Source organism: Penicillium rubens (assembly GCF_028828025.1).
Source record: "Penicillium rubens strain IBT 27055 chromosome Unknown utg000002l_segment0_segment0, whole genome shotgun sequence".
NCBI lineage: Eukaryota > Fungi > Ascomycota > Eurotiomycetes > Eurotiales > Aspergillaceae > Penicillium > Penicillium rubens.
In genome coordinates this window covers 7,634,289-7,658,257 of record NW_026890600.1, presented here as the reverse complement: position 1 = coordinate 7,658,257, position 23,969 = coordinate 7,634,289, and the positions used below count along the sequence as shown (strand labels likewise).

The 23,969-nt window shown below is 46.9% G+C and overlaps 7 protein-coding genes across 7 annotated transcripts, besides 5 other annotated features; 4 read left to right on the top strand and 3 right to left on the bottom strand.

Annotated features, from left to right (window-relative positions):
• Window positions 1-824: 824 nt before the first annotated feature.
• Window positions 825-2,555, bottom strand: N7525_005324 (putative MFS transporter; the record flags this gene model as incomplete). The annotated part of the gene is made up of 6 exons (XM_002564893.2): window positions 825-934; window positions 987-1,118; window positions 1,177-1,573; window positions 1,655-1,881; window positions 1,946-2,006; window positions 2,058-2,555. The coding sequence occupies 6 exons, from the start codon at window positions 2,553-2,555 to the stop codon at window positions 825-827; spliced, it is 1,425 nt and encodes a 474-aa protein (XP_002564939.2).
• Window positions 2,556-3,656: 1,101 nt separating this feature from the next.
• Window positions 3,657-5,414, top strand: N7525_005323 (uncharacterized protein; the record flags this gene model as incomplete). Its single annotated transcript, XM_061213361.1, has 4 exons — window positions 3,657-3,779; window positions 3,841-3,987; window positions 4,068-4,610; window positions 4,689-5,414. The coding sequence occupies 4 exons, from the start codon at window positions 3,657-3,659 to the stop codon at window positions 5,412-5,414; spliced, it is 1,539 nt and encodes a 512-aa protein (XP_061070382.1).
• A 365-nt stretch (window positions 5,415-5,779) lies between these two features.
• On the top strand, window positions 5,780-5,992 carry N7525_005322 (uncharacterized protein; the record flags this gene model as incomplete). The annotated part of the gene is made up of 1 exon (XM_061213360.1): window positions 5,780-5,992. One exon carries the CDS (start codon window positions 5,780-5,782, stop codon window positions 5,990-5,992), a length of 213 nt encoding a protein of 70 aa, XP_061070381.1.
• Window positions 5,993-7,081: 1,089 nt separating this feature from the next.
• Window positions 7,082-8,745, bottom strand: N7525_005321 (uncharacterized protein; the record flags this gene model as incomplete). The annotated part of the gene is made up of 2 exons (XM_061213359.1): window positions 7,082-8,493; window positions 8,553-8,745. The coding sequence occupies 2 exons, from the start codon at window positions 8,743-8,745 to the stop codon at window positions 7,082-7,084; spliced, it is 1,605 nt and encodes a 534-aa protein (XP_061070380.1).
• A 1,114-nt stretch (window positions 8,746-9,859) lies between these two features.
• On the bottom strand, window positions 9,860-11,175 carry N7525_005320 (uncharacterized protein; the record flags this gene model as incomplete). The annotated part of the gene is made up of 2 exons (XM_002564896.1): window positions 9,860-10,740; window positions 10,809-11,175. The coding sequence occupies 2 exons, from the start codon at window positions 11,173-11,175 to the stop codon at window positions 9,860-9,862; spliced, it is 1,248 nt and encodes a 415-aa protein (XP_002564942.1).
• Window positions 11,176-13,003: 1,828 nt separating this feature from the next.
• Window positions 13,004-13,192: a sequence feature (Protein overlapping with rRNA (N7525_005319, KAJ5840131.1) was converted to a misc_feature.).
• A 244-nt stretch (window positions 13,193-13,436) lies between these two features.
• Window positions 13,437-13,455: a sequence feature (Protein overlapping with rRNA (N7525_005319, KAJ5840131.1) was converted to a misc_feature.).
• Window positions 13,456-13,539: 84 nt separating this feature from the next.
• Window positions 13,540-13,658: a sequence feature (Protein overlapping with rRNA (N7525_005319, KAJ5840131.1) was converted to a misc_feature.).
• A 359-nt stretch (window positions 13,659-14,017) lies between these two features.
• Window positions 14,018-15,622, top strand: N7525_005318 (PHD finger domain-containing protein; the record flags this gene model as incomplete). Its single annotated transcript, XM_002564897.1, has 2 exons — window positions 14,018-14,054; window positions 14,106-15,622. The coding sequence occupies 2 exons, from the start codon at window positions 14,018-14,020 to the stop codon at window positions 15,620-15,622; spliced, it is 1,554 nt and encodes a 517-aa protein (XP_002564943.1).
• Window positions 15,623-18,083: 2,461 nt separating this feature from the next.
• Window positions 18,084-18,934, top strand: N7525_005317 (uncharacterized protein; the record flags this gene model as incomplete). The annotated part of the gene is made up of 3 exons (XM_002564898.2): window positions 18,084-18,328; window positions 18,375-18,642; window positions 18,698-18,934. The coding sequence occupies 3 exons, from the start codon at window positions 18,084-18,086 to the stop codon at window positions 18,932-18,934; spliced, it is 750 nt and encodes a 249-aa protein (XP_002564944.1).
• A 382-nt stretch (window positions 18,935-19,316) lies between these two features.
• Window positions 19,317-19,408: a sequence feature (Protein overlapping with rRNA (N7525_005316, KAJ5840128.1) was converted to a misc_feature.).
• Window positions 19,409-19,588: 180 nt separating this feature from the next.
• Window positions 19,589-19,850: a sequence feature (Protein overlapping with rRNA (N7525_005316, KAJ5840128.1) was converted to a misc_feature.).
• Between the last annotated feature and the right edge of the window lie 4,119 nt (window positions 19,851-23,969).

Here is a 23,969-nt window from a genome sequence, read left to right as displayed (position 1 = left end):
TTGAGCCGCTGATTCTCTGCAAGGATCTGCTCTAAATAGCTGGAGAAGATGGTTTAGCTTCCTGACCTGACACGTGTGATACGCTTTTTAAAGGCTTGGTCTAATAATAACCTGTGGCTTGCATACTTCTCACTAACTTTCACCTGGCGATCCCGAGTGGCGTAGGCACATTCATCAGCGAGTCCTACCGTGCGGCATTTGCTACACGGCTGGTCTCCAGAACATTTGATTTTATGCGAGTGGCATCTTTGGCAGCTGTTGATGCCGTGCGTCAGTGCACGGTGGGTTCGGCGTGAGGTATCTGGAATACGCACGCGACAAATTTCCTTCTTTGGGACTCCCGACCTTGCTGTTCTTGCTCTTCCGTATGTCTTTTTCGTGCCATCTGACAAATTCCCTTATCTTCAGGCTTTTCAGGTGCAGAAAAGGATGCCGTCCGGATGCGGTCGGAGATTTGAAGTTCTTACCCGAGTCTTCGGCAATTTTGGGATTTGGCCGAGCTTCTGAGAAGCTGACTAATCAATTTGCTGCCCACCTGGGCATCTGGGCAGCAACCCGTAGATCTTCTTTGCCTAAATGGGCATAATACATTGTATACCTAATTAGAAACGAGTAATGTGTCTTTAAATGGTATAATATGTTTCCTTTTGCAGGCTCTATATGGTCAAAGACTGGTATCGGATTCTATATTTATTATATTTCACGAAATCATCATGTCTGTCTATCACCATCTATAAACCAACTCTATCATGCAGACGTTCCATATCGCCTAAGGTGCAAAGACATAAATGCAAATGGGAAAAGAAATCGTCATATCGTTGTCGTCAAGTCTTCGCATCGAGGCTGAACTTCTTTTCAAACCATCGCTGCATGTCAAGGCCCCATTTCGTGATAGCAAGCACAATGAAGCCACTTGCTATAGCGAAGAATACACCTAAACGGATGGTTAGATATGTCTCAATCATAATCTCATTGAGAAGACTCACAGATTGTAAATGTCCATCCTACCCCAATAGCACCGATTACCGGCTCAACAGCCGCCGTCGCTGCGGCAGCAAAGATATATTGCACCATGTACTTTGCGCTGATGACCTCCGAACGAGCTTGGGGCATGACCTCTGAGAGATATATAGTTAGTTTGTAAGTAGGACAATGGTACAAAGGTACAACACTCACCAGCCGAATAAGTATTCAGCCCATTGAAAGCACCCAGAAGTCCTACCCCCGCAAAGAAAGCGGCAATAATTGGGACAACCATACCACCCACTTCTTCCTCTAAGGTCCAGCAATAAATCAGGGTCGCACCTGGGAGGACCCCAAATAGGGTGGCAAGACCACTGTTCAGTCGGTCCTGAGGCAAACGCACACCGTTTCGTTTAACAATCCATTTCTTCACGGCGCGGTCGGACAGCTTGCCGCCAACGACACTTCCGATCAGGAAGCCTATTCCTGGGGAGAGGTAGAATAGGCCGCTGACGAGGGGAGACGTTAGGTTGAAACGTGGATTGAAGATTGAGCGGGCTGAGGTGAGAAGTGCATATTGGAATGTAGAAAGAAGGCCACATGTGAGGCACTATTGCTTGTTAGTCAGTCCCTCGATAAGCTCTGGAGGTACTCTGGAGGTACCGATGTGGTACTGGCAGATAATGCTTACTGCAAGAAAGACATTGGGATAGACAAATCGACGAAAGATGCGCATAGGATTGAACATGCTTATGACAGTGCAAAGCTTCAAGGGTTTGTCGGAGTCCCGGCTCTTTTCTTGGACACTTGGGACAAAAAGAAGAGACAGGACGAGGCCGAGTAGGGTCATTGCGAATTGCAACCAGTATATAATGCGCCATTGAGCAAATGTGACGATGATGCCGCCGATGCAGGGTCCTAATTGTAGAATAAGCTACTGAGATCCGACAACGAGCATAGAGATAGTGATGATATAACATACCAATGGCAGGCCCACTGACAGATCCAACCATAAAGCAGCCAACAGCTGTTCCACGCACAGTCTATCAACTCTTGTCAGTAACCCGAAGACAATGGGAACCAAACCAACGTACCGGTTCAAAGATATCCGCAAGGATAGTCTGCCCAGCAACCATAAAGAAAGTGCCCGTAAAGCCTCCTAAAATGCGCATTGCGATAAACATATGCAAATTGATCGCCGCGGCGGTACCGGCCGAGCATGCACAAAGCACAAGGATAGCTGCGTTATAGGCATTGCGACGCCCGAATAGGTTCGTGATAGGGCCCCAAATAAAAGATGAAAATCCCATAGCAATTAGCACACCTGCGTTGGTAACATTGAGAATCTCCGATGTAGTAGAAAACTCGGTAGCGATCTCCGGGGTTGCGGGCAATAATGAAGTACTAGAGAATGTGACAGCGAGGGTCATCCAGCTGACGACGAAGAGGATGAGGCATTTGCGCCATGTTGGGATGCCATAGGCGTTTGAAGGCTGGGGTTTCAGGGCCAGGTCATCTTCTGATTCCGTGTCATGGGGAGAATCGACCTGTGGGGTTGGTTTTTGGGACTCGAGATCTGGTTTGGATTCCATGGTTTGGTGGGATTAGACGGTATATAATCGATGTAAAAGATTGATTGATAATTTGCGCATGTCTAAGTTAGTGAAATGATGTACGCAGATAATAATGCGACAGGATTCAGTCGACATTTTGTACGAAAGACCTCTCGGCATGTTGAAGATATCGCCGAAGCCTTTTCTCCCTGGAGTATTTTTTTTCTCCGAGGTGGATCTGACAGGACTATCGGCGTAAGTGGCCGACAGTTCCATTCGGAAGATGCGAGTCACTTCAACCGCAGTCAGGGAGTAACAGCCTTAGAGAATCCCAAAGTGACCGGAAGTTGAAGTTCGTCCATGGATGTTTCTGGTGGACACCTGAAATATCAGGCCTTTATTTTCATAACTCGGACATTTTGACAAATTTGACGACATACAGATTCAAGATAGTCCGTCAAGTGCAAACTCTCGTTTATTCTAGGCGTAGGAGATGTTACGAATGAGCTTTATATGCTCTTACATTTTATGATCCATACCACGTACGCACCAAACACCCCACAACTGACCCAAGGCCAAGCTGACGTGTCCCCCAAGCTTTCCCCTACTCGTACAGTGGGACCTCGGAAATATTAAGCTACACCTTTGTACCAAGTTATACCGCCCTCCAAATTCTGTCAGTTCTGCCAGTTAAGATGTGTACACGTGATTTAGTATGAAGAGGATAATAACACTACTTAGACAGTCCACGGGTCAAAAGGTATATTACCTAAGGAGACTGTCAAAAAGGACGAAAAGACACATGAGAAGACTACCTGAGAAGATCACTAAGAAGGCTACGGCCGACACTTCTTATAGCAGTATATACTGGGCAGGCGGTATACAGGGCGGTATAACTTGGTACAAAGGCTTAGCTTAATATTTCCGAGGTCCCACTGTACAAAGAGCTCGGCAAAAGAGCTTGGCGAAATTAGAGCTTTGGATCTAGCCCGCCAAGATATCTTGTGTCCCAAGGCGAGCTGAAAAAAAAGGGGAGACCTCAACGCAAGGGATAACAAAAGACACCTCGGCTCCCAGGGGGGGGTTCTTGATCACTACCTAGGTACACTGGATCCGACGAGGCAATATAAGAAGCCAGCTATGGACCACAAAGAAGCACAGGATGTCGAAACGACCCGTTCTTTTTCAACTCCAATGGAAAAGCAGCATACAGATCACCTTGTCCTGGTCCCCCAACCTAGTGCTCACCCCCGGGACCCTCTGGTACGACAGAAGACCCTCGAACATCATTGGCCCCGGAAAACAACTGATTAAACCCTCCCAGAACTGGCCTGTTACTCGCAAATATGTAATACTGGCTGTGCTATGCCTTGCATCCTTCTCTGGTGCTATCGCGCCCTTATCAGGACAGCTCAATCTGGCCGATCAGGAGAAACTGTACAACAAGACGAAGCTGGAGGAGTCCTATGCGGTATGTTTACAACTCCCTTTAACAGAGAGTTTACACTCCGCATCACCAAATCCAATATCAGTCCATCTAATATCCCCCAGAATTCAGCCGCCCTAGCCGGCATGGCGGCGGGCCCATTTTTCTTCGCCCCGATATCTCACATGCTTGGTCGCAGCTCCGTGATCTTCTGGTGTGTGCTATTCACACTAGTATGCCAGATATGGGCCGCTCTCATGACCGATCCTGGTAACTATATCGCATACGTGATCTCCCGGCTCTTTGCCGGCTTCTTCGGTGCCGTGCCTACAGTGCTTGGCCCTCGCATCGTGACTGATTTATTCTTCCTGCACCAACGCGGTCGCGCTTTCACTGCTCTGCATATGGCGTTCTTGTTTGGAACGATTGCCGGTCCGACGTTCTCCGGTTTTGTTTCTGCGCACTCTTTCTTTCCTGTTGAGTTCTGGTGGACGGTCGGTCTGCTAGGGTTGACGCTTATCTGTTGTTTCTGTTTCCTCGAGGAAACTGGATTCGACCGTGAATGCCTTGAAAGGAACCCCAATGTTCCGGGTGGAATTTTGGCCAATAGATTTGCCACTTTCTTCTTCGGGGAGAGGGTTGTCTTGTCGACCACCTGGAAAGAAACGGTATGTACAGAAAATAGAAAACCTGAGGCTCTGTGCCGTCCCATAGGACCTGTATCCGATCTAACGTCAATCGAACAGGCCAAAGTCGGAATCACCCCTTTCCTAATTGGAATGTGCCCTGTGACAATCATCATGGGAATATTCACACTAATCTCCTTTGGATTTTACGTGGGTGTCAATGCACTCACGCCAGTATGGCTCCAAAAACCCATTTCGGAAGGTGGCTACGGGTTTTCCCTGGAACAAAACGCGGCATTCACGTTCTGCCATTGGATTGGCATCATTGTCGTCCAATTCTACGGCCACTATCTGAATGATCGGCTGCCGCTCGCACTGGCACGACGGTACAACGGCGGTGTGTGGAAGCCCGAATATCGACTACATGTCCTGTGGATTCCTAGTCTTGTGATCAACCCTATCGGCCTGGGGATCTTTGGTGCCGCTTTGCAGTATCATTTGCACTATATGGTACTCGCGCTCGCAGTCTTTATTGTGACTGTCGGGTCGCTGGCCAGTGTTCCGGTCACGGTGAATTATGTAGTCGAGTGCTTTACACGGTATCCGGCTGAGGCAGGTATTGTTATTGGTGCTTATCGTATTGTGTATGGATTGACAATCAGCTTCTATATCAATCCTTGGGTTGAGGCTGTTGATGTTGGCTGGGTTTATGGTATGATGGCTTTCTTTGCGGTGTTCTCCTTCATGTTCGTTATGTTGCTCATGTGGAAGGGACATGCTATTCGCAACATTCAATTTGCAAGTCTTGGATCTAGCGAGGAGGGGGAACAGTTGGTAGGTAAATAGTTGGACTACCAAATAGGCTGGAGTCTCGGCAAGGGGTCATTGTGCTTCAGTTGGTGGGACGATTAATCAACATTTTATGCATAAAATCGACTTGTAAAGATGCTGCTACAATCGAAGCCGTTGTAGAAAGAGCATGGATGAACATTGGGCTATCGAGAGAGGACTATATATGGCCGGGGGAGAGGATATGGGAGTAAACGAGCAGACCTTTGAGCGACGCCTCCAACATAAGTCGTCTCGGCGAGAAGCTGAGATCGTTTGCTCAAACACGTGCAATTTCTGTCTCTCTCACCTCCTCTTTTTTGCTTCCTCTTTCATCCCTTCTATCCACTACATCGAGACAGCGTGGCGACACACTACTCAACATGGAAGCCATTAAAGATGCCTTTGCAAACTGCAAGGCCCAAGACCGCGCTGCCCTGATAACTGCGGGCGCGGCTAGTTTTCCGAAGATTCGGAGTCAGCATCCGATCCCTGGTCTTCGAGACCTAAGAAATCTGACTCCGTCTCCGATTCGTCCTCCTCATCGGTCTGATCACGACCCGCCTGAGCCAGAAACTGCTGCTCAGCATCGCTAATCCATCGAGGTGCAGAATGGGGCTCGTCTCCGATACTGGGACGCGGGCGGAGAGCAGAAGGGGGGAACAGTGCTCATGGGGACGGCATTTTTGTTATAGCAGGCAAGCAGATACTAGATTGTCAGGCTTCACATGTTTATTAGCGAGTACATTATCCAGTCTCACACAGATAGAGAATCCAACCTTCTCTCTCTCCCCCTAGCCTCTACCAGATCAGTGTCGGTGGCGGAGTGGGGGGTGTATTTTTATAATATGACCATTGGTGGGGAGGGAGAGTTGGCCCTCAATTGTATATAAACCAATCCGGCCACTTGTACATAGCCTAAAACTCTCATGATGATCATTATCACAAACACGCATCCGTAGATGTATCCCCAATGTAGTGATGTAAGCTCATCAACGTAGGAGAAAACATGATGAGGAGTCGTAACCTGTCAAGGAAGAATCCATCCACGGATGGATTGAGCAGGTCATTCATAAGCTCTCCAGCGCTGGCTAGGTACTTCACATGAATTCAAAAACATTGAACACTCTAATCACCATCTTGTATTAAAGAGCTTTCTATATACTTCTGCACAGCAAAACAGTGAAGGTCAGTAAAGAGTTGTAGAGTTGGATAGTGTATTCTTTCATCTCCCAAGTATAACCTCATCTTGCATAACCAAGCTCAAATAGTGCATTGTTCGACTCTTTGCATGCTCTTTTGAGAATGCTGCACATATCATTGACGCCTCTGGATGGACATTCATCCGGTTTCCATCGCCTGACGTGTTGCCGGCTTTATCATGGACGGCCTTCGAAAATTGTAGGACCCATCCCATTCCAAGCTCTCAAACAAATTAATTCGGCATCCCGCCTTAATTTCGACCAGCTGGACACATAATGTAACATTCTTTGATAGATGCGGGACAGAGGTACTCCCTGGGGCTACCGAAACCATTGTAAATTTCTATAAGAGTCCTATCGACAGAGGAGTAAGGAAAAGTAGAAAGAGAGGAACAGAAAGCTAAACATATCCCTGGCTATTAGAAATTCCAAAATTTATTTACAATGTCCTTGGCTGCAGATAGACCGGGGAAGACGTTTGCCTCAGTCTTCATACCGACCAGTGTCAATGTTAGCCTCGATCGGCTTCACGAATTCTGTGCGGAAAGCAATTTTGTGGCCAAAATATAGTACCGCAAACAATATGAGACTGAGATAGTTGATGAAAAAGTCCGTGACGCTGAATGTCGGAATGAAAGCAGTAAAGCCTTGGGTGATAATGATAAGGACGTTGAAGAACAAGCCATACCAAGAAAAGAATGGCTGCCAGGTAGCCTTGTAAGGAAGGCTGTCGCGCGGTATGCCTCGCGCTTTCAGCGCTCTCATAAATGCCAGGTGAATAACGTTTAGAGATGCCCAGGTGATAAAGCCAGCCAATCCAGCAATTTGCATCAACCAGTTGAAAACGGTAGCACCCGTGTTTGACAAGTTAAGGAAGCCCAATAGACCGAAAAGAGCTGTGAAGCCAACGCTACCATAGGGTACACCGTGCTTAGTTGTTTTGGCAAAAAAGGGAGGAGCAAAACCCTCGTTAGCCAGCCCGACGAGAATTCGGCTGCCACTATAAACATTGGAATTGGCAGCGGAAAGCACGACGGTAAGCAGAACCGCATTTATAATACTCGGTAAAGCATTAACACCAGCTCGTCGTGCGGCGATGACGAAAGGAGACGAGTTTGCATCTGCACCGTTGCTTTCTCCAAGATTCTCGTCATCAGAAGGGACGACAATTCCGATAAAGAAGACCGTGAATATAAAGAAGAACACAATTCGGAAGAAGGTCTTACGGATCGCGGAAGGCACATTCTTCTTCGGGTTGGCGGTTTCACCCGCGGCGATACCAACAAGCTCGGTGCCTTGGTATGAAAATCCGGCTTTTATGAGAATAGCCCAGAATCCAATGAACTTAGCCAGAGCGTCTTGGCCCTCGATCAAATAAGGAACGAAGGGACCGGGGTGAGACCAGTATCTAAACCCTAGATAACCTTCCTGGCCCACTCCGGCATTCATGCAGATGGCGAATATCATGAATCCGACGACGGTGATAAGTTTGATACTCGAAAGCCAAAACTCAATCTCACCGTAACAATTGACGGGAAACATATTCATAATAATAATAACAACCCAGAAAACCGCGATAAAAACAGCCATCGGAACTGTATCATCCCAGAACTGAATTATGAGGCCCGTAGCCGTTAATTCAAGGGCAAATGTCGAAGCCCACGAAAACCAGTAAATCCAGCCCATTGCAAACCCCAGACTGGGATCAATAATGCGATTTGCGTATGCTGCAAAGGCTCCTGGGATAGGCAGGTAGGTAGCGACCTCACCTAGAGCCGTCATCACCGAGTAAACAATTGATCCGACAAAGGTGTAAGCAAGTAGCGCACCCACTGGACCAGCAGTGGCAATTGCAGTCCCGGTACCGATGAAAAGACCTGTTCCGATAGCACCACCTGTATAAATATGTGTGAGAATTAACTCTAAGAAAAGAACATGTATTGGGGGTGCTCACCCATCGCGATCATCTGCAGATGTCGACTTTTGAGCCTCCGCTGCAACTCCGGTAGTTGATGAGATTCTCCATGGCTGTGTTTTTCTTCGGTATCAAGATCCCGATGTGCGAAGTCTTCCGGATTTGATACGCTGATATCCTTCTTTTCTGTTCCAGAAGCGTTATATATATCGGGGACCTCGTCGGTGGTCATTTCTGGGTAGTTCGGAAGGGTCGTGAGGCTGAGGAGCGATGGAAGTTGGAATTGGGTCAATATCCCGTCTATTCCAGGAGAATTGACACATTTGTAGTTCTCAATCGGGTTGAACTTCCCAAAACGATTTCTCCACGGGGAAGATCAGGCTGGTCAGGCTGGGGACCCCGCGTTTGGCCGGGCCGGGGACACTTTTCGGGTTCCACCACGAGGCCGAACGAGCGAATGTAAGCGACTGATTTTGCGGGTCTGTTCAAGGAATTGATAAGCTGTTGGAATTCGATTAGGTGTAATCGGAGGATCTAAAGCTTCCTTTGCTTCTTGGGTGGCCACAAGCAAACGCACCCCACTAATTAAGCTAATTGTCGCCTCGCCTATAACGTAAATTCCCGATTGAGAACATAAACCGGCCCGGTGCGTCCATCCCGCATTTTCTATTACCCCATGTTTACCTTAAGCCGATAACAAAATGTATAGGAAACCGCACCTGCATTATCACCCTGATCAAGCGGGGATCAGCCGAATCCTGTTTCCGTGATACGCTTCCAGGTTTGTGTATCCCACGTTCTGCAGACCCAAGCTGTCGAATCATATCCAAAATGCTCCCCCGATAGTAAGGCAAATTTAGAAAGCTCATGAGAGCATAGCCTTCCCCTCCCGAATCATGCTTTGGAGATGAAGGGGTATAAATAACAGCTGGGGGCACCTGGTCGTGTCGTGCAATCACACATCTGTAGTGGTGCTCATTCAGATCTTACCAGTTGATTGTAAAATTCGAGATGATGTGTCTGATGTGTCTGATGTGTCTGATGGGCTATACCAGGTATATCATTTCAGCGGGTTTTGTCCACAAATCTGATTGCGCTCGACATACGTTAATGGCGTTTTGCTCCGGAACTACGAATTTTCACTGGATGTTCTCATGATGATGGTGAATTGGTCATAATAATACTAGTGGCTGTGGCTATTCGTGGAGACGTATCGTAGTTAACATATAGCAAGTACTAACAGCAAAAGAGTGGTCAGGTTACGTCTCCACAATCCAAAGTGTGACCGACAATAAAGCTAGCGATAATGTGATAACGTCAGAAGGGTCAAGGTCACCAGGGAACATCTACTCGAGCCAGATTATCATCGCTAGTGATGCAGAAAGCGCTCCACATCCTGCATGAGTGACTGCAACAGTCTGTGAGACGTCTCCGGGTTCTGGCAGACAGTTCTTTGGCGAATCTGGCTTCGAGATAGGCCCTTGAATCACGTCTGCTGTTCTCCATCCTAGAGGTACCGAATCCGGTGCATTCGACAGTGATTTTCGGGTCCAAGTCGCGATAATGTGCTGCCACTCGGGCATAGAGGGCCTCCAAACGTCTAAATTGCGGAAGTCAGGGTCTCTAAAGACCAACAAAGCACTGTTGACGGATCCGAATTTCAGGACCCATTCTAGAGAATCGGATGTATAAATGCCCGGCCCCAACTCGTTGTCCAAGTTTCTATTGTGAATGACCGGGGTGAAAAAGGCCATCATCGCAGCTAAGGCGGCCCGAGTAGACACTCGGTACAAGAATGAGCCGCCGCCGAGTTTGCTGACGTAGTCTTTGCTGATCTTCGCGGATAGACGGTCCTTGTTCTTATCCCCTTTAACTCGAACTGTGGCAATATCCTGCGGCAGACGTTGAGGTCTGTTGGCGGGAAACAGCTCCTCCAGTCTATGACAAGTGTATTGGAATCCAACTTGGGGTGGGATGGGATCAAGGCGGGCTGGCATAACAACGACTGGCTGCTGATTGTGTCCAAAAAAGTACCGATCGTACATCGATGCTGGAAGTTTTTCCTCTTCGAACAGATGCTCCAAGATCCATGGCACACCGACATTTGTCGGGATGAGTCGCACCTCATCTTGGAGGGCAATCGCTGGGTCGTAAATTGCATCGACCAGCTCATCAAGGCCTGCGAGCCAAAAAATGCTGCTTAATGGGCCAATCAGTTCATCAAATCCTAAAGTCAAGATCAGTAAAAATATCCTCTAACTTTCGCCAAAAATAGATATAGGTCTGGGTACGTACGATGGCTGTTGCTGTCAATGTACTCCGCGATGTCCTCGGGGATCGTCCCCGGGTATCCATGCTCTCTTGACCATACCGGGCGAAATCCTGCTTCCGCTAACTGACTCATCGTACGAGCGAGTTGATTGCGATTTCCCTCTATATCAGAGGCCATATCAGATGATTTTCCTAGCTTCTCTTCACGGATAATAGGAATTGTGAAAGTGGGTGTTCCAGGCACTTTGCTGGCTGATGAGGAAGACGAATGTGAGTATGCGAGGGATGGGATGGACGAAATCGAAGGTATAGAGTCAGTCGGACTTGTTGACGTGGTTGGGCTGCTTCCCGCAACCAGAAGCGGAAACGGAAAGCTTTGTCTTGGATCCATGACTTGATCAAATATCGAAGTAAATTAGATCGCAAGGAGTTGAGTTGGATTACCCAAATCCCGTTCTAATATTCACGGGTATATGTATAGCTTCGCTCTTGCCAAAAGTAATGGCACCTGCCAGTATACCTACATCTTGGCGTTGAGTACAAATATAAGAGCAAGGCTAGGAAACTACGTATGTAGTGTTTTCATGCCAAAAAAGGAGTCGGATCTTAACACCTTAACATGGCAACATGGCACCATGGTACCATGGATTCCCCGGCTTACACCCAATGTTGGCAGGAAAACTGAGTTAACGTTTGGCTTCTTTGTGCAGCCAGTCTACATATGTGAAAATGGGCGGGGCTGGCGTGGATGAACGACGCTTTCGAACACTATCGGAATTCAGTCAAATTAGCAAAAACCAAAAACAAAAACATACAACAGTGAGGATTCGCTGGTGGTCACCCACCCAACTACTAACTCACCGGCGTGTGGCTTAAGTACGGCTGAGCGGACGGGAAGCCCTGTTTTCCACACCCCATGGTCGTATGTGGTAGATTATGTGTCGGAAAGACTTATGGAGTCATAATCAGTAAGTAGTTGGTTAAGTGGAAGAGCCTGCAGATCCAGTTGGGACTGCGCTTAGTTAGTTGAATGGAATTTCCCTCTACTTCTATGCGAAGCGTCGAAGATGATACGGTTAACCATCTTGAGTTTCCAAAACAAATACGTCAAATATCCAGCTCATTGTGTCTGAGCCTAGACTAAAAGAGATATTTGGCGGTCGTTGCACACAAAGAGATCCACCAATCATCCCTTCATAAAGACCAGTTAGTTGTATATTCTACCTGGCCCATTTTCTTTGTCGGTGGTCTCCGATCTTTTGATAGAGTGTTGAAAGTATTTTTCACTGTCGTATTGGACCATGACCTTCTCTCACCCGTCGACTCCGTATCCATTATAGCTTTCGGTAGATAGATTTAAAAAGGTGTAAAGTGTTTTAAGCTCAGTGTGGTTGTAGGACTGACCTTGGAAGTAAACATAGAAAGACACAGACGAAACGTCGCACGAAGTTGATCGCAGCCCCGGAGTGAAACGAGAGTCACGTGACACGACTGTGCTGGTGTCGAAGACAAGTGTTTCCGGTCAGGGCAACAATACTTTCCAGGTCAAGAATCTCCCTATTAAATATAGCATAATCCATATATCAGCTGGTCCGTAAGGAAAGTGTATTGCAGATACTGAAATACTAAAATAAAAAATAAAAAAATAATCGTCAGCTGCAGGGTTCGAACCTACGCGGGCGAACCCATTAGATTATGAGACATTGAGGATATAGTCCAGGTAGTTCAAGTCTAACGCCTTAACCACTCGGCCAAACTGACTGATTGGATGATTTTCACAACGCTACCAGACATCATATTGTTTCAAATCACGAAGCACAGACTCCACACACAGTGAACGGAAGTCTCGGGGAAAAGTAAAAGAACAACGAGGTTTGATAAGTAGTATAACTTTAAAAAAAACAGATCTACAAGCTAGTTCATTGCAATCCGATAGCCAAAAAAGAAAAGGGTAAATTGAGAATTATATGTTTAGGCAGAGTCTCAGATATTGAATGAAGATCTATCTTACTCTGACATCTCGATACACCAGTCTCCCCTGCTTCTGGCGAAAGTTACTGTGAGATATGACCTGGTTGCCTTACCCACAGCACCCATAAGTGCTTTCGACTGTATGGACAATCTGATCTACGAACAGTAAGTTGAAAAATCCATTGAGCTACGTAGACGCAATCCCAACTGGATCTGCAGGCTCTTCCACTTAACCAACTACTTACTGATTATGACTCCATAAGTCTTTCCGACACATAATCTACTACATACGACCATAGGGTGTGGAAAACAGGGCTTCCCGTCCGCTCAGCCGTACTTAAGCCACACGTCGGTGAGTTAGTAGTTGGGTGGGTGACCACCAGCGAATCCTCACTGTTGTATGTTTTTGTTCCCGTGTTTTTATGTATTTTTGCTAGCTATATATAGGAGACGGGACCAGGAAACTAAGCCTATTCTTAATTCAATGCTCAAATTTATAGTAGCTCCTTAGCAATATCCTTAATACTTTCTTTGTAAGGCGATCTTGCTTGAAATATATAGAGAGAGTAAGATATAGTGCCCTATCGCTCGGACAATGGCTTTTTTATTGATATTGATTCACTTCTTGAAAATGTAAAATAGTAAATGTCGACCAGAATGACTCCCTCATCCATTTCTCACCCAGGCGACACCCACCCGACTAATGACCGTACTTAAGCCACACGCCGTGAGTTAGTAGTTGGGTGCGTGTTACAACCTGCCCCTGGACTGGCGAGTTACACACTAGGCCAAAAGACCACTATATCTGAGCGTTACGCTCAGATATTCCAGGCTCCGGTATATATAGTGCGTGTCGTGACAGTGCGTGACCACCAGCGAATCCTCATCGTTACATGTCCGCATTCACCTTTTTTTTATTCGTTTGGAACTCCCTCTTGCTGCCCTACTCTTCAGCCCCCACATCCCAATATATTAGATTATCGTCAGATTGGTCCCCTCTGGTATCAAAGCGGATTCTTTCCCGGCGTGCACCCGACACCGACAACACCGCGTAGGCGGTGGGTTGACCGCGATCCTGAATGTCAAACATTGCAAACATCCCAGACGCTCTTATCCTCAGTCTCAAAGGGAGGCCACGCCCCTTTCTTTGTACACACCCAAATAAGATATCTCTAGATCTCTCAGCTGCTTTCAACGACTCGTGACGTTGATTTCTTCTCGTGGATTGTATCCCGGAGAGACGTCTTGCCGAGTTTACCGAAATGGGAATCAGGGGGTTGTGGAACTTACGTGTGGACGGTTGGTAAAATGCATGATAATTTGTCTTAAAATATTAATCGTTTGAATTAGGCCGCTGGTACCGCCTCCGTCATCCACGGATTCGAGTGAGCCCACCAGAAGCAGCTGAGACAGTTCGCAGAGTCAAGCAGATATATAACAAGACCATCAACCTTGAACAGTGGGATCAAGTTCCTTTTCCAAGCCCGCTAGATTCATACTTCGATTTTGTCTACACGATCGATCAGGATGCGGGCACCTTCACTCTTTCAAAGCGGTCGGCTGTTGACGGCGTTCCGACGCCCCAAGCATTTGAAGCCAGCCTGGCCGAGATATGTGAAGCCTCGAGCATTTCCGTTGAGTCTTTGCGACAAACACATTGTCCCCCTATTCCAGTTTCTGAAAAAGATCACGACTCGCAATTTGACTCAGTAAGCCTAGAACTATGGAATCTCCCGATGGAGTTGCCTACAGCTATGATCGAGCTTCAACAACAATTCTTCTTAGACTTTATCTTTCAATGGCGCTCCTGGATTGACGACCCCATCACGTGGCACTATGGAAGCCGTGTATTCAATGCATTTAATAGAGCTATCCTCCGCCTCGCTTCATGGGATTTTGAGGTGTCTTACGATTGCGATGTGGCACTGCCCATCAACCATAGTTCGATTCCTAGCTGGCAATTTCCCGAAGAGGAACGGTATTGGTTTCACGGGTTTCTCATTATGCTGCAACCGGACCTTGAGTCACCTCAACTGCTTCGCACAGCCATCGCCGGAGCCAAAGCGTTCATCGATAGTTCTAGTCGCATACCTCAGAAAGTTCAGTCTATCCTTATCTCACCGTACCATGTGGCTTTTGTCGAACTGTCCCAACACAACATTGCGTGCAGCGAGGTTCTCCCGCTCCTAACCGATTCCTCGGCAACGCAATGCTCCCCGGGCTTTCGGATATTAGCCCAGGTTCTATCCTCTAATTGCTGGAAAACGACCTGGGCTAACAGAGAGAAGTGGCCGTTTTCTATGCCATCAGAGGTTTTATTAGGGATCCTCCATAGCTCAGAGCCAAGAGATGCACTATCGTTTGCACAAGCTTCCTTCGAAGCTGAACGATGGTATTATGCTTCAGTGCCCCAGTTTAGGGATGTTTCTGTGCAAAGCCTGGACCTGTCTATACCCTGCTGCGGTGATCGTACCGGATTAGAGGATACAGGCGTACACTGTAGTAGGTGTGGTATATGGCAACATCAAATGTGTATTGGGCTGGAAATCTTACCATCTAACGATTCATTCACCTGTGCCGCCTGTCTCGAGGAGGACCCGAAAGCCACTCGCCTCACAGCCGGTGGGATTAACAGACTCGGTGGCCGGGCTGAAAGAAGAACGTGCGCTATCAAAATCGATGGATCCGCCAAAAGCCTTCGAGTGCGACTATCCCAGCCTGCACACCTTCGACCAGAGCTACGGCTTATTGGGGATCTAATCCATAATATCCCAAAGGGCCTGATTGATTTTACCATTCGGTTCAATGGGGTCTTTGCAGGATTGGCATATGGCGTGGATGCTATGGCACCTGAAGGAAACTGTTGATAGTGGTGAAGTGATGATTTTCCCCCTAAATGAAGGGACACCAAAGTTATGTTGAGCACTTAGCAGCAGATGTTAAACCTGTCTTCTATCTTTCTACTTCGGAGCCTGGGTGATTGAGGTCTGCTCTAAGCTGAGCCATTCGATAGATATGAGGGGGGCGGAATGGGTCGAAACTTCCAATGGGATCAAACTTGATGTGGGAAATGGTTGAGGTGGAAGAAGAGAGGTGAAGTAAGACGGTTGCTGACAAAAGTACAACTCCACATAGTGTGGATATGAAACAGATGTTGGGTATCGTGCGTACATATGTAATCCAGCGGCTAATGCTGACTCTGAACCCACGGGTGTATTTTCGGTGACTGAAATTTTAGAGTAATGGGGACGCTGAAAATGGCTTTCATCTAAGGTACCTTTAAGGGAGGTACCTGTGAATCCATCTATTCAGCCCTTCACTTTCGACAGAATGCATTATCCTCAACAAAAGCGGAGGAAGAAGAATGTCACTTACAGATTTCTAAATAGAAGGGGGAAAGTACCTTTTGGTATACGGGTTGAATGTTTAGGTGAAGAATATTTAGGTGGGTGAATAGCCGCCCGAAGTGCCCTAAGGAGGGCTGAATAGAGTAGCGAGGCGCCCACGCCCGAACTATGGGCAGTACGCGACCACCACCTTGACATGCTGTTGTATGTTTTTGTTTTTGATTTTTGATTTTCTACCTAGGTAGAAATATCAACAACATGTTGGTCAGCAACAACGTCTTGTTTGGTATTTTCGATACAAAGGTGCAATAAGCCTAACGCGCTATAGCTGTTGAATTTCCGCTTACTTGCGTTATTTTAGCCTCAAACAGCATGAGATCCCGCGAGATAATTAGCAAACTGCTAAAGAACCAATGAATTCTCTACCGATGCGCACAAAAGCACTGTACCGTTCGATAACCCCTACGCATGCTCTGGTCTACAATACATGGATATCTCAACGAAGCTCACTCTGGAGAGTGAAATGGGGAGAACACGTCGCGATAGCATGATCTCCCACTATCAAAAACCGGATCGAGCCTATCAATCCACGGATGAGGGGCTATTCACACGTATGGTTCTCGTGATTCAGCAATATGCTTGGGCCAAATAGGATCTCCTAGTTTTCAAGGAAAAGGAATACTACAACAAATTATGCCGATGTTCAACCAAGAGGGAGAAATTTGTGCATACCACGTTGAGATCGTGTTCGACGATTTTAGGACTATAGTATCTGGAACCTCCTCACTCGCTACAATCTCTAAGGGTTAGTCCAGAAGGCCAGGGCTCGGATACTTCATTTGGGGTTAGCAACATGGACCTACCTATATTTGGTTTATATATAATCCGATGCAATGAAAGTAGAGGCTACAAATCCATACGAGAAAGGACGAGATTTTATATCCAAGTTGGTTACAAAATACGTGTGTCACCAGCTAGGTAGTCTCATAGTATCATAGAGCCTGTAACCATAGTACGTACATACATCCTATTGAGCCGGGGTTATATTCGCTAAGATGGCATTCGTGGGCAAGTATGCTATGAAGAAAGTGAACGGCAGCCTCTGCCCACCCGGGGAACCCAAGAAGAGCACAAAGCAGAAGGTGACTACATATTCGGCTCGATCTTCGATAAGCGATACCGTTATTCTTCCAGACCCCTTCCCTACCTCAACTCACCTTAATTACCTGAAAAGGCATGGATAAGGCCAATCCGGCGCAGGTCGCTATCTCCTGGCCATTTTATCTGCAGAAAACCTTTAGTTTTGCAACTTCAGTTCGTTGGAAACTCCTTTTTGCCCTACTTTTCAGTCCCCTCAACCCATCCACCTGAATGCCCTGAACACCACTATCCTATACCTGAATATGCTGCCCCCCTGTTCGCTCTTATCCCTGAGTTCATTATGGTTGAGGATTGGGCCTTACGAACTCCACCTTCGAGAAGGATGCTTTGATTGCGTGGGGGCTAAATATCCTTTTTCTGTTTCTGCCTCGCATGCAAGTTTGGCCCCCACGACAAAGTTCGCTACTCCGCCAAGGGGCGAAAACCTCGTGTCTTTGTTTTTCATCTCTGCCAGATCAAGCGAATGGAGAAGAGAATGGACAAGCGAATGGACAAGCTCATGCCAAGCCTTCTCACAGATATGCTTAATACGAGGGGAACAGTGGACGAGTGGGATTTCAGCCTAGCGCTAATGTCGATCCTACCAAGATTTGATCGTCAATATAATTGATTGATCCGAATGTCGATCTTTGTTGTCAACGTGGCGCAGTGAATGATAGGTGGGCAAGAGATATACCCAACAAGGACGTCCTATATAGATGACCCTAGGGCCTGTTCGTCTTATTTATAGCTTCTCCTTCTTTCTCTTCTTTCTCTTGTCTACTCTCTTCAGTCAAGGTAGAGCGAAAGAAGCGGTATTCCCCCGGAGCTGACTTCCACAATGACCAACCCCCTCTCTGCCGCTACCTGCGCCATCTACGCAGTCCTCGCCATCCCAGTACTCTACCTCCTCGTTCGACACGGTCGCTACGGCCTTCTAGGATGGCTCTTCCTGTTCTTCTTTTGCATTCTCCGCATTATCGGTGGCGCGCTGGCAGTCAATGACACCAGCGCCGCCGCTAATATTATCTCCAGCGTCGGTCTTTCTCCTCTCCTCCTCGCAGCAGCTGGCATTCTACACGAGGCGTAAGTATTCAGCCCATAGACACTGAATCTATGCTAAATCCAGCAGTCGCCACTATCGTATCCAGTCCCTCGACAAGAAAATGGAATGGGTCTCCGTCCTTGCCTACCACATGCTTGTCATCGCAGGCGTGGCCCTAACAGCTGCCGGCTCTTCAAAACTCCAGGAGCACGAGGAACCCCTCAAGGCAGAGAAGATTTCCAGGGCTGGTATCTCTATTATGGTGGTTGCGTGGGGTTTTTTGGTTGGCTGGACTGGGTTCTCGTTTGTTGGTCCCCGGGGACGGAATTCCTCGCTCACGAGGGCAGGGAACATCGTAAGCACTTAAGCCCCGTGCGCATCAAAATGCTGTGCTAATGTTTCGTACACAGCTTCTTGTGGCCGTGGCCTTCTCGCTCGTCTTCATCGGCATCCGAGTCTTCTACAGTCTTGCTGCGCTGTGCACGCAGAGGGCGTCGCTTAATCCCGTCACAGGCTTGCTGGTTATCCGTGTGGTGCTAGGATTTCTGCCTGAGATAATTGCGGCGCTTGTGTGTATATTTGTGGGAATCAAGACGCAGGGTGCGGCGCAGTTGGCTTATGCCGAGGAGGAGAAGGTAGTTACGTAGTTTCGGTTCCGCCGAAACCACCTCAACCTTGGATTTAGCTTGCTCAGGATGCGTGTTGTCCTCCGCTATACACCTTGATGATAAGAGTTTACAATGGTCCGAGTAATTATAACCGACCGTGTGGACCTCTTATAGAGGGATGCCTTAGTAACTTCGCACTCAACGCCTTTTCCCTATAATTGCTTGGGTGGGATCAGAGCAGGTTACTGTTATGTCACAGACTAAACAAACAGGCTTTGATTATGAGCCCCCAAAGCCCTCATAGCTTGCGATCGAGAGTGTGAATGCTGTGAAGACTGTTGAGCACGGTGGATAAGTAATAGGTTATGAAGCCGCTGACCACGGGAAATTTAAGATACTCAAGGATGTCCGCAATGAAATGTCAGTACAAGGGCTCGTAAAATTGGAGATACTTGGCCATCGCTTCGTAGTAGCTAATGAGAAGAGGAAGCGAGAGATAGCGCAGCTGAAACGCTAGACAATCCTGGACTGAGCCTTAACATCTTATCGCCAGCTGTAAAGGGTGATTATTATGATGAATGGGCTGAAGATAGGGCTAAGGATAGACATGAAGAATAAAAAAAACAAGAACAAAGCAAAAAACATACAACAGTGAGGATTCGCTGGTGGTCACCCACCCAACTACTAACTCACCGGCGTGTGGCTTAAGTACGGCTGAGCGGACGGGAAGCCCTGTTTTCCACACCCTATGGTCGTATGTGCCATATTCTGTGTAGAAGAGGTCTATATCATACAGGTCATTTACAACAAGTGATGAGTTTAACGTCAGAAATGTGAGTGCGTGATTGATAGAACTGGTGAAAAATGGGTGAGTGTCGTCGACCGGGGGTGACAAAGGTGAGTGCGCTATAAACGGGTGGAGAACCAGGGTGAGAATCACCCAAGTCACGCGACCACTGTTAGGGTCCGAACCAGGATCACACCTTTAGCCTGGGGAGTCCAAGCAAACGAATTTAGGGAACGAGATACGGTCATCGACTAAATTGAGCCTTGGTGGGCTTGAAGGTCATTACGACTTCTGGTATTGGCGTGATCTTAGGTTCGTGAGGAATAGGGACGATAACCATGGCCCAGAATACAAAGGATACTGGTCATGGTTTGACCGTGAGGGCCATCTTGTTGATGATGACACTATGAATTGTTTCCTTTCTTGAAGCCCAGAGCAGAGTACATACACAGCAATGTAGAAGCCTATACTATAGGCTCATGAACGCCGCCATTCTTTTTATTACTCAATGTTAAGATATAAGCCTATAATTAACCTATAAAAGTCGGCTGACCTATAACCATGGGATGATAGGTGAATTTCAACATAGAATATTGGCAGTGCTATTATCTAGGCGAAGGGGCAGAGAGAAGTTGGTGCAGAGCACACCGATGGGATGCTACGGGTAGGGCCAGTCTAGACAGTAGTATATTACGAGGTGCTTAGATCTAACTGGCAGATCATCCTTACAAGGTAAGCGATGCCACTCACTATTCTTTTTCTTTTTTTCTTGCCTCCCCTTGCATCTGCTGATCACATGACGTGGAGGGGGTTGATAAATATATAAGGCGCGTCATTCCCCGACCTTCTTCTCTCAATATGCAAGTCCACAACATGCCTTCCCTTCTCCAAAACCAGAATCTATCAAATGTAGGCAAAGTGGTGTCACACTTTAAGAGAAGCCTTGATTAAGCTCATCCTAGATCATCTACTTGGATCATCATACAATTTATTCAACCAATGTGCAACTTTTAGATGAACGGCGTACAGTTTATCGCTTCGCACTTGACCTAGGCTCATATCGACACTCGATTCCCCAAAACTGTCACATCAGTCATTGTCAAACAGCAAAAGCATAACTGGGAGGAAGAATTTCGGAATGAGATAGCAGTCTACGACAAATTGAAGGAGCTCCAAGGAAAAGTGATTCCCTACTTCTTTGGGCAAGGTTACTATGATGGATTCCCAGCAATTGTATTGTCCGAGATTGATGGCGTTACTCTCTATGAACTGGCCCGCAGTGAGAAAGACTTCCCTAGAGAAGTTTTGAGGACTCATCTCGAGGATATCTTTCGTCAGTTTTCGGAGCATGGGGCTTTATATCGAGATCAGAGATTGGACAATTTTCTACTCTGCGATCAGGGCAACCAACGATATAGAGTGATGGTTGTTGATCTCGAACAAGTCGATTTCCCTGATCGCCTTCGCCCCTGGGAAAGAATGATTAACTCGGACGGTCCAAAGTTTATAATACGAGATTTCAAAGATATACAGTATCCGCGTCGTGAACCGTCTCCTGTACGAATATGGCGGTTACCGGGTGGCTCGAGATCAACTTTGACTGAATCGGAAGTTTGCCCACACTAAGGACTGGTTATTCTGTGCCCACCCGCTCGCTGACATCGAAGATATGAGGGATTGCATAGATTGGGGAGGGTGGCGGCGTTGGTGTTAACGCTTTTGGTACGTTTAGAATCGTTCGACTTCTTACGTTTACTAATGAAGGTCCTTTAAAGTCTCAGTAAAGAGGTTAAGACGACGCGAAAATGCCTAGAAAGAAGGGTACAGAGCTCTCTAAGCCTATGACATGGTCCGAGGCTTTCAGGAGCTATGTGGGTTCATATGCTCCTGTCTAGTGGATTCTTCAACTCCTTCAGTTTCGCTTGCACGCAGCTACGGCAATGCGTGGTTGCTCAATTACATTCAGCTTATATCTTCCCTCCTTGATTGTAAGTGAGAAATCTAAAAATGTAGGACTAGAATTTCAGTCGATCCTCTCTTGTGGCAAAAACCTCAGTGTATGATTGCATCCAGATAATGTGGTATAAGATACCACGTCCGACTGTCTGGTCCCACTTGCTGAAAGTATGTATGCTGTAAGTTGTCAGCATGAGGCTAGGGAATATTGTATAGGAGTCTAACCTCGAATACTAAAGCTTACCTATTTTTACCGGCAATCCCATCCCTCCTAGATATATTTTACCCTGCGGTCTAACTAGTCGCAGGGTTTCTCCAAACCAGGTAAAAATTAAGACTACAATAAGCCGGTATCGTACTAGTAATTACGTCCTGAATTCTAGAAGATACCAGATCGAGAACTCTGCGAGGTTTACCCTGCGACCCTGCAAGCGCGACGGCCCTCTAGAGAATGAGGCCTTTAGGGGGAAGGAAGAGAACCCGTGATACGAATACCAGAAGCAAGATGTAAATATAGCTAAATATGCATATGAACCTTCAGCATAATACAAATGAACTGAACTCATCTCATCCACCTTCTTTCTTTTGTCATTCATCTTCTTATTCTTATCCTCAACCATCTTCACATTCTTTCATCTTCTAGCATTAGCACTTATCTTTTCCCATCCTCAGTCTTCGTCTTTGTATTCTATCATTCTCTTGAACACAGAACATGATACATACGACCATAGGGTGTGGAAAACAGGGCTTCCCGTCCGCTCAGCCGTACTTAAGCCACACGCCGGTGAGTTAGTAGTTGGGTGGGTGACCACCAGCGAATCCTCACTGTTGTATGTTTTTGTTTTGTTTTTAGTTTTTTGCATCTCTCAGCAGCACTCTGCGGTGGATGCCGGTGATATACATACATGTGTGAGAAGTCCGGATACATGACTGACTGCCATAAGCTAGATCATAATTTCGGCGGAACATTTTACAGCTGTACATTGTTGACATCACGTGGTATCTGAATGATCTGCAGTTATGCTTAGGTAGTAGATATAGGTAGGAGATGTTGCTGTTTGGTGTTGACGGTACAAGAGCAATCGCCCCTGGCTTGTCTCGCTTTTGTTTTTTGACAATTGATACTAACGACCTGAATATTACAAAACGGTAGCCCGAAAACCTCCGGTTAGACGCAGCAGGAATCAGGGAAGACCTGAGTAAAATTTGGAAGCAGGTAATGTTCTCTATATTCGTAGTCTGTCAAAGACTTTGAAGCAATTTTCGAAGATATCACTGGGAGGTGTCATATATGGCAAGAGGGGAGATACCCACGAGATAATTAGCCCGAGACATATCAGACGTGTCACATAGAAGATGTCACTACGGAGTATATCTGTCTGCCTTTTCCCTCGGGTGAACAAACATTTAGCCGCAGACTACCCGAGGAACGGCGTAAAGTCCGCAAAACACCCGCGCATAACCGGCTGGTCACTACGGAGTAATGTCCGTCGGCTACTGGCTGTTACGAAGTATTTGGCCGTACGTCGAAAAGACCCGAGTGAAGAATACCAAAAACAGCCATAAAGGCGGATAAATTGACCTAAAAGAATTGCAGTTTTGAAGACAAGTGCAACGCCTAGGTTATCGTAACGCATCTCCAAAAGCATACTTCAACCTCCAAAAGGCCGGAAAACGAGACCATGAAAAGATAAAGAACCGACACGGGCAGAAATAAATCCAAGAAAAGCTCGGGCACGCTGCCAGGTTTCCGTGCCATCAAGAAAATCGCTCGAAACAAATTGGCCAAAGACCAATGGAGAGAGAAAAAAAGGAAACCCATTTGACGGTAAACGAATAATCACCCTGGTTTCACGGCCCACCTTGGCTGGAAACCACGAGGAACGCCTTGCACGCATTGAGCATAACCCAAACAAAAGAAAAACATGTAGCAAGTAAACAACAGCAAGAACAAAACAAAAGGCAAATACGAGGTCGCGCGCACTGGGTATAGGTGATAATCAATCTTCGTGATCCCGTTTTCAATTCCCGGTCTGGACCTGGAGATGGTGTGGCCTCAGACCAGGGAGGAAATGTTTGGATTTGGAGTTCAATTCGCCTGCGTTCGGCACTGGGATTTTCCGCAGGCTTGAATGTCCCATTTTTTTTTGAGTCGCCGGCAGTCATAGATAGGAAAGGAAAAAGGTGAGAGATGATCGTACAGTACGTGAGCCGTAACGGACGAGGGATGTCGTAAAGAGTAATAATACAATGGAGCAAGGCGGTTGGTGCCACTGTTTGGATGGGCGCCGGCTAAAGAGTTGGGAGAGGGATAATGGTTCTCCGGGAACT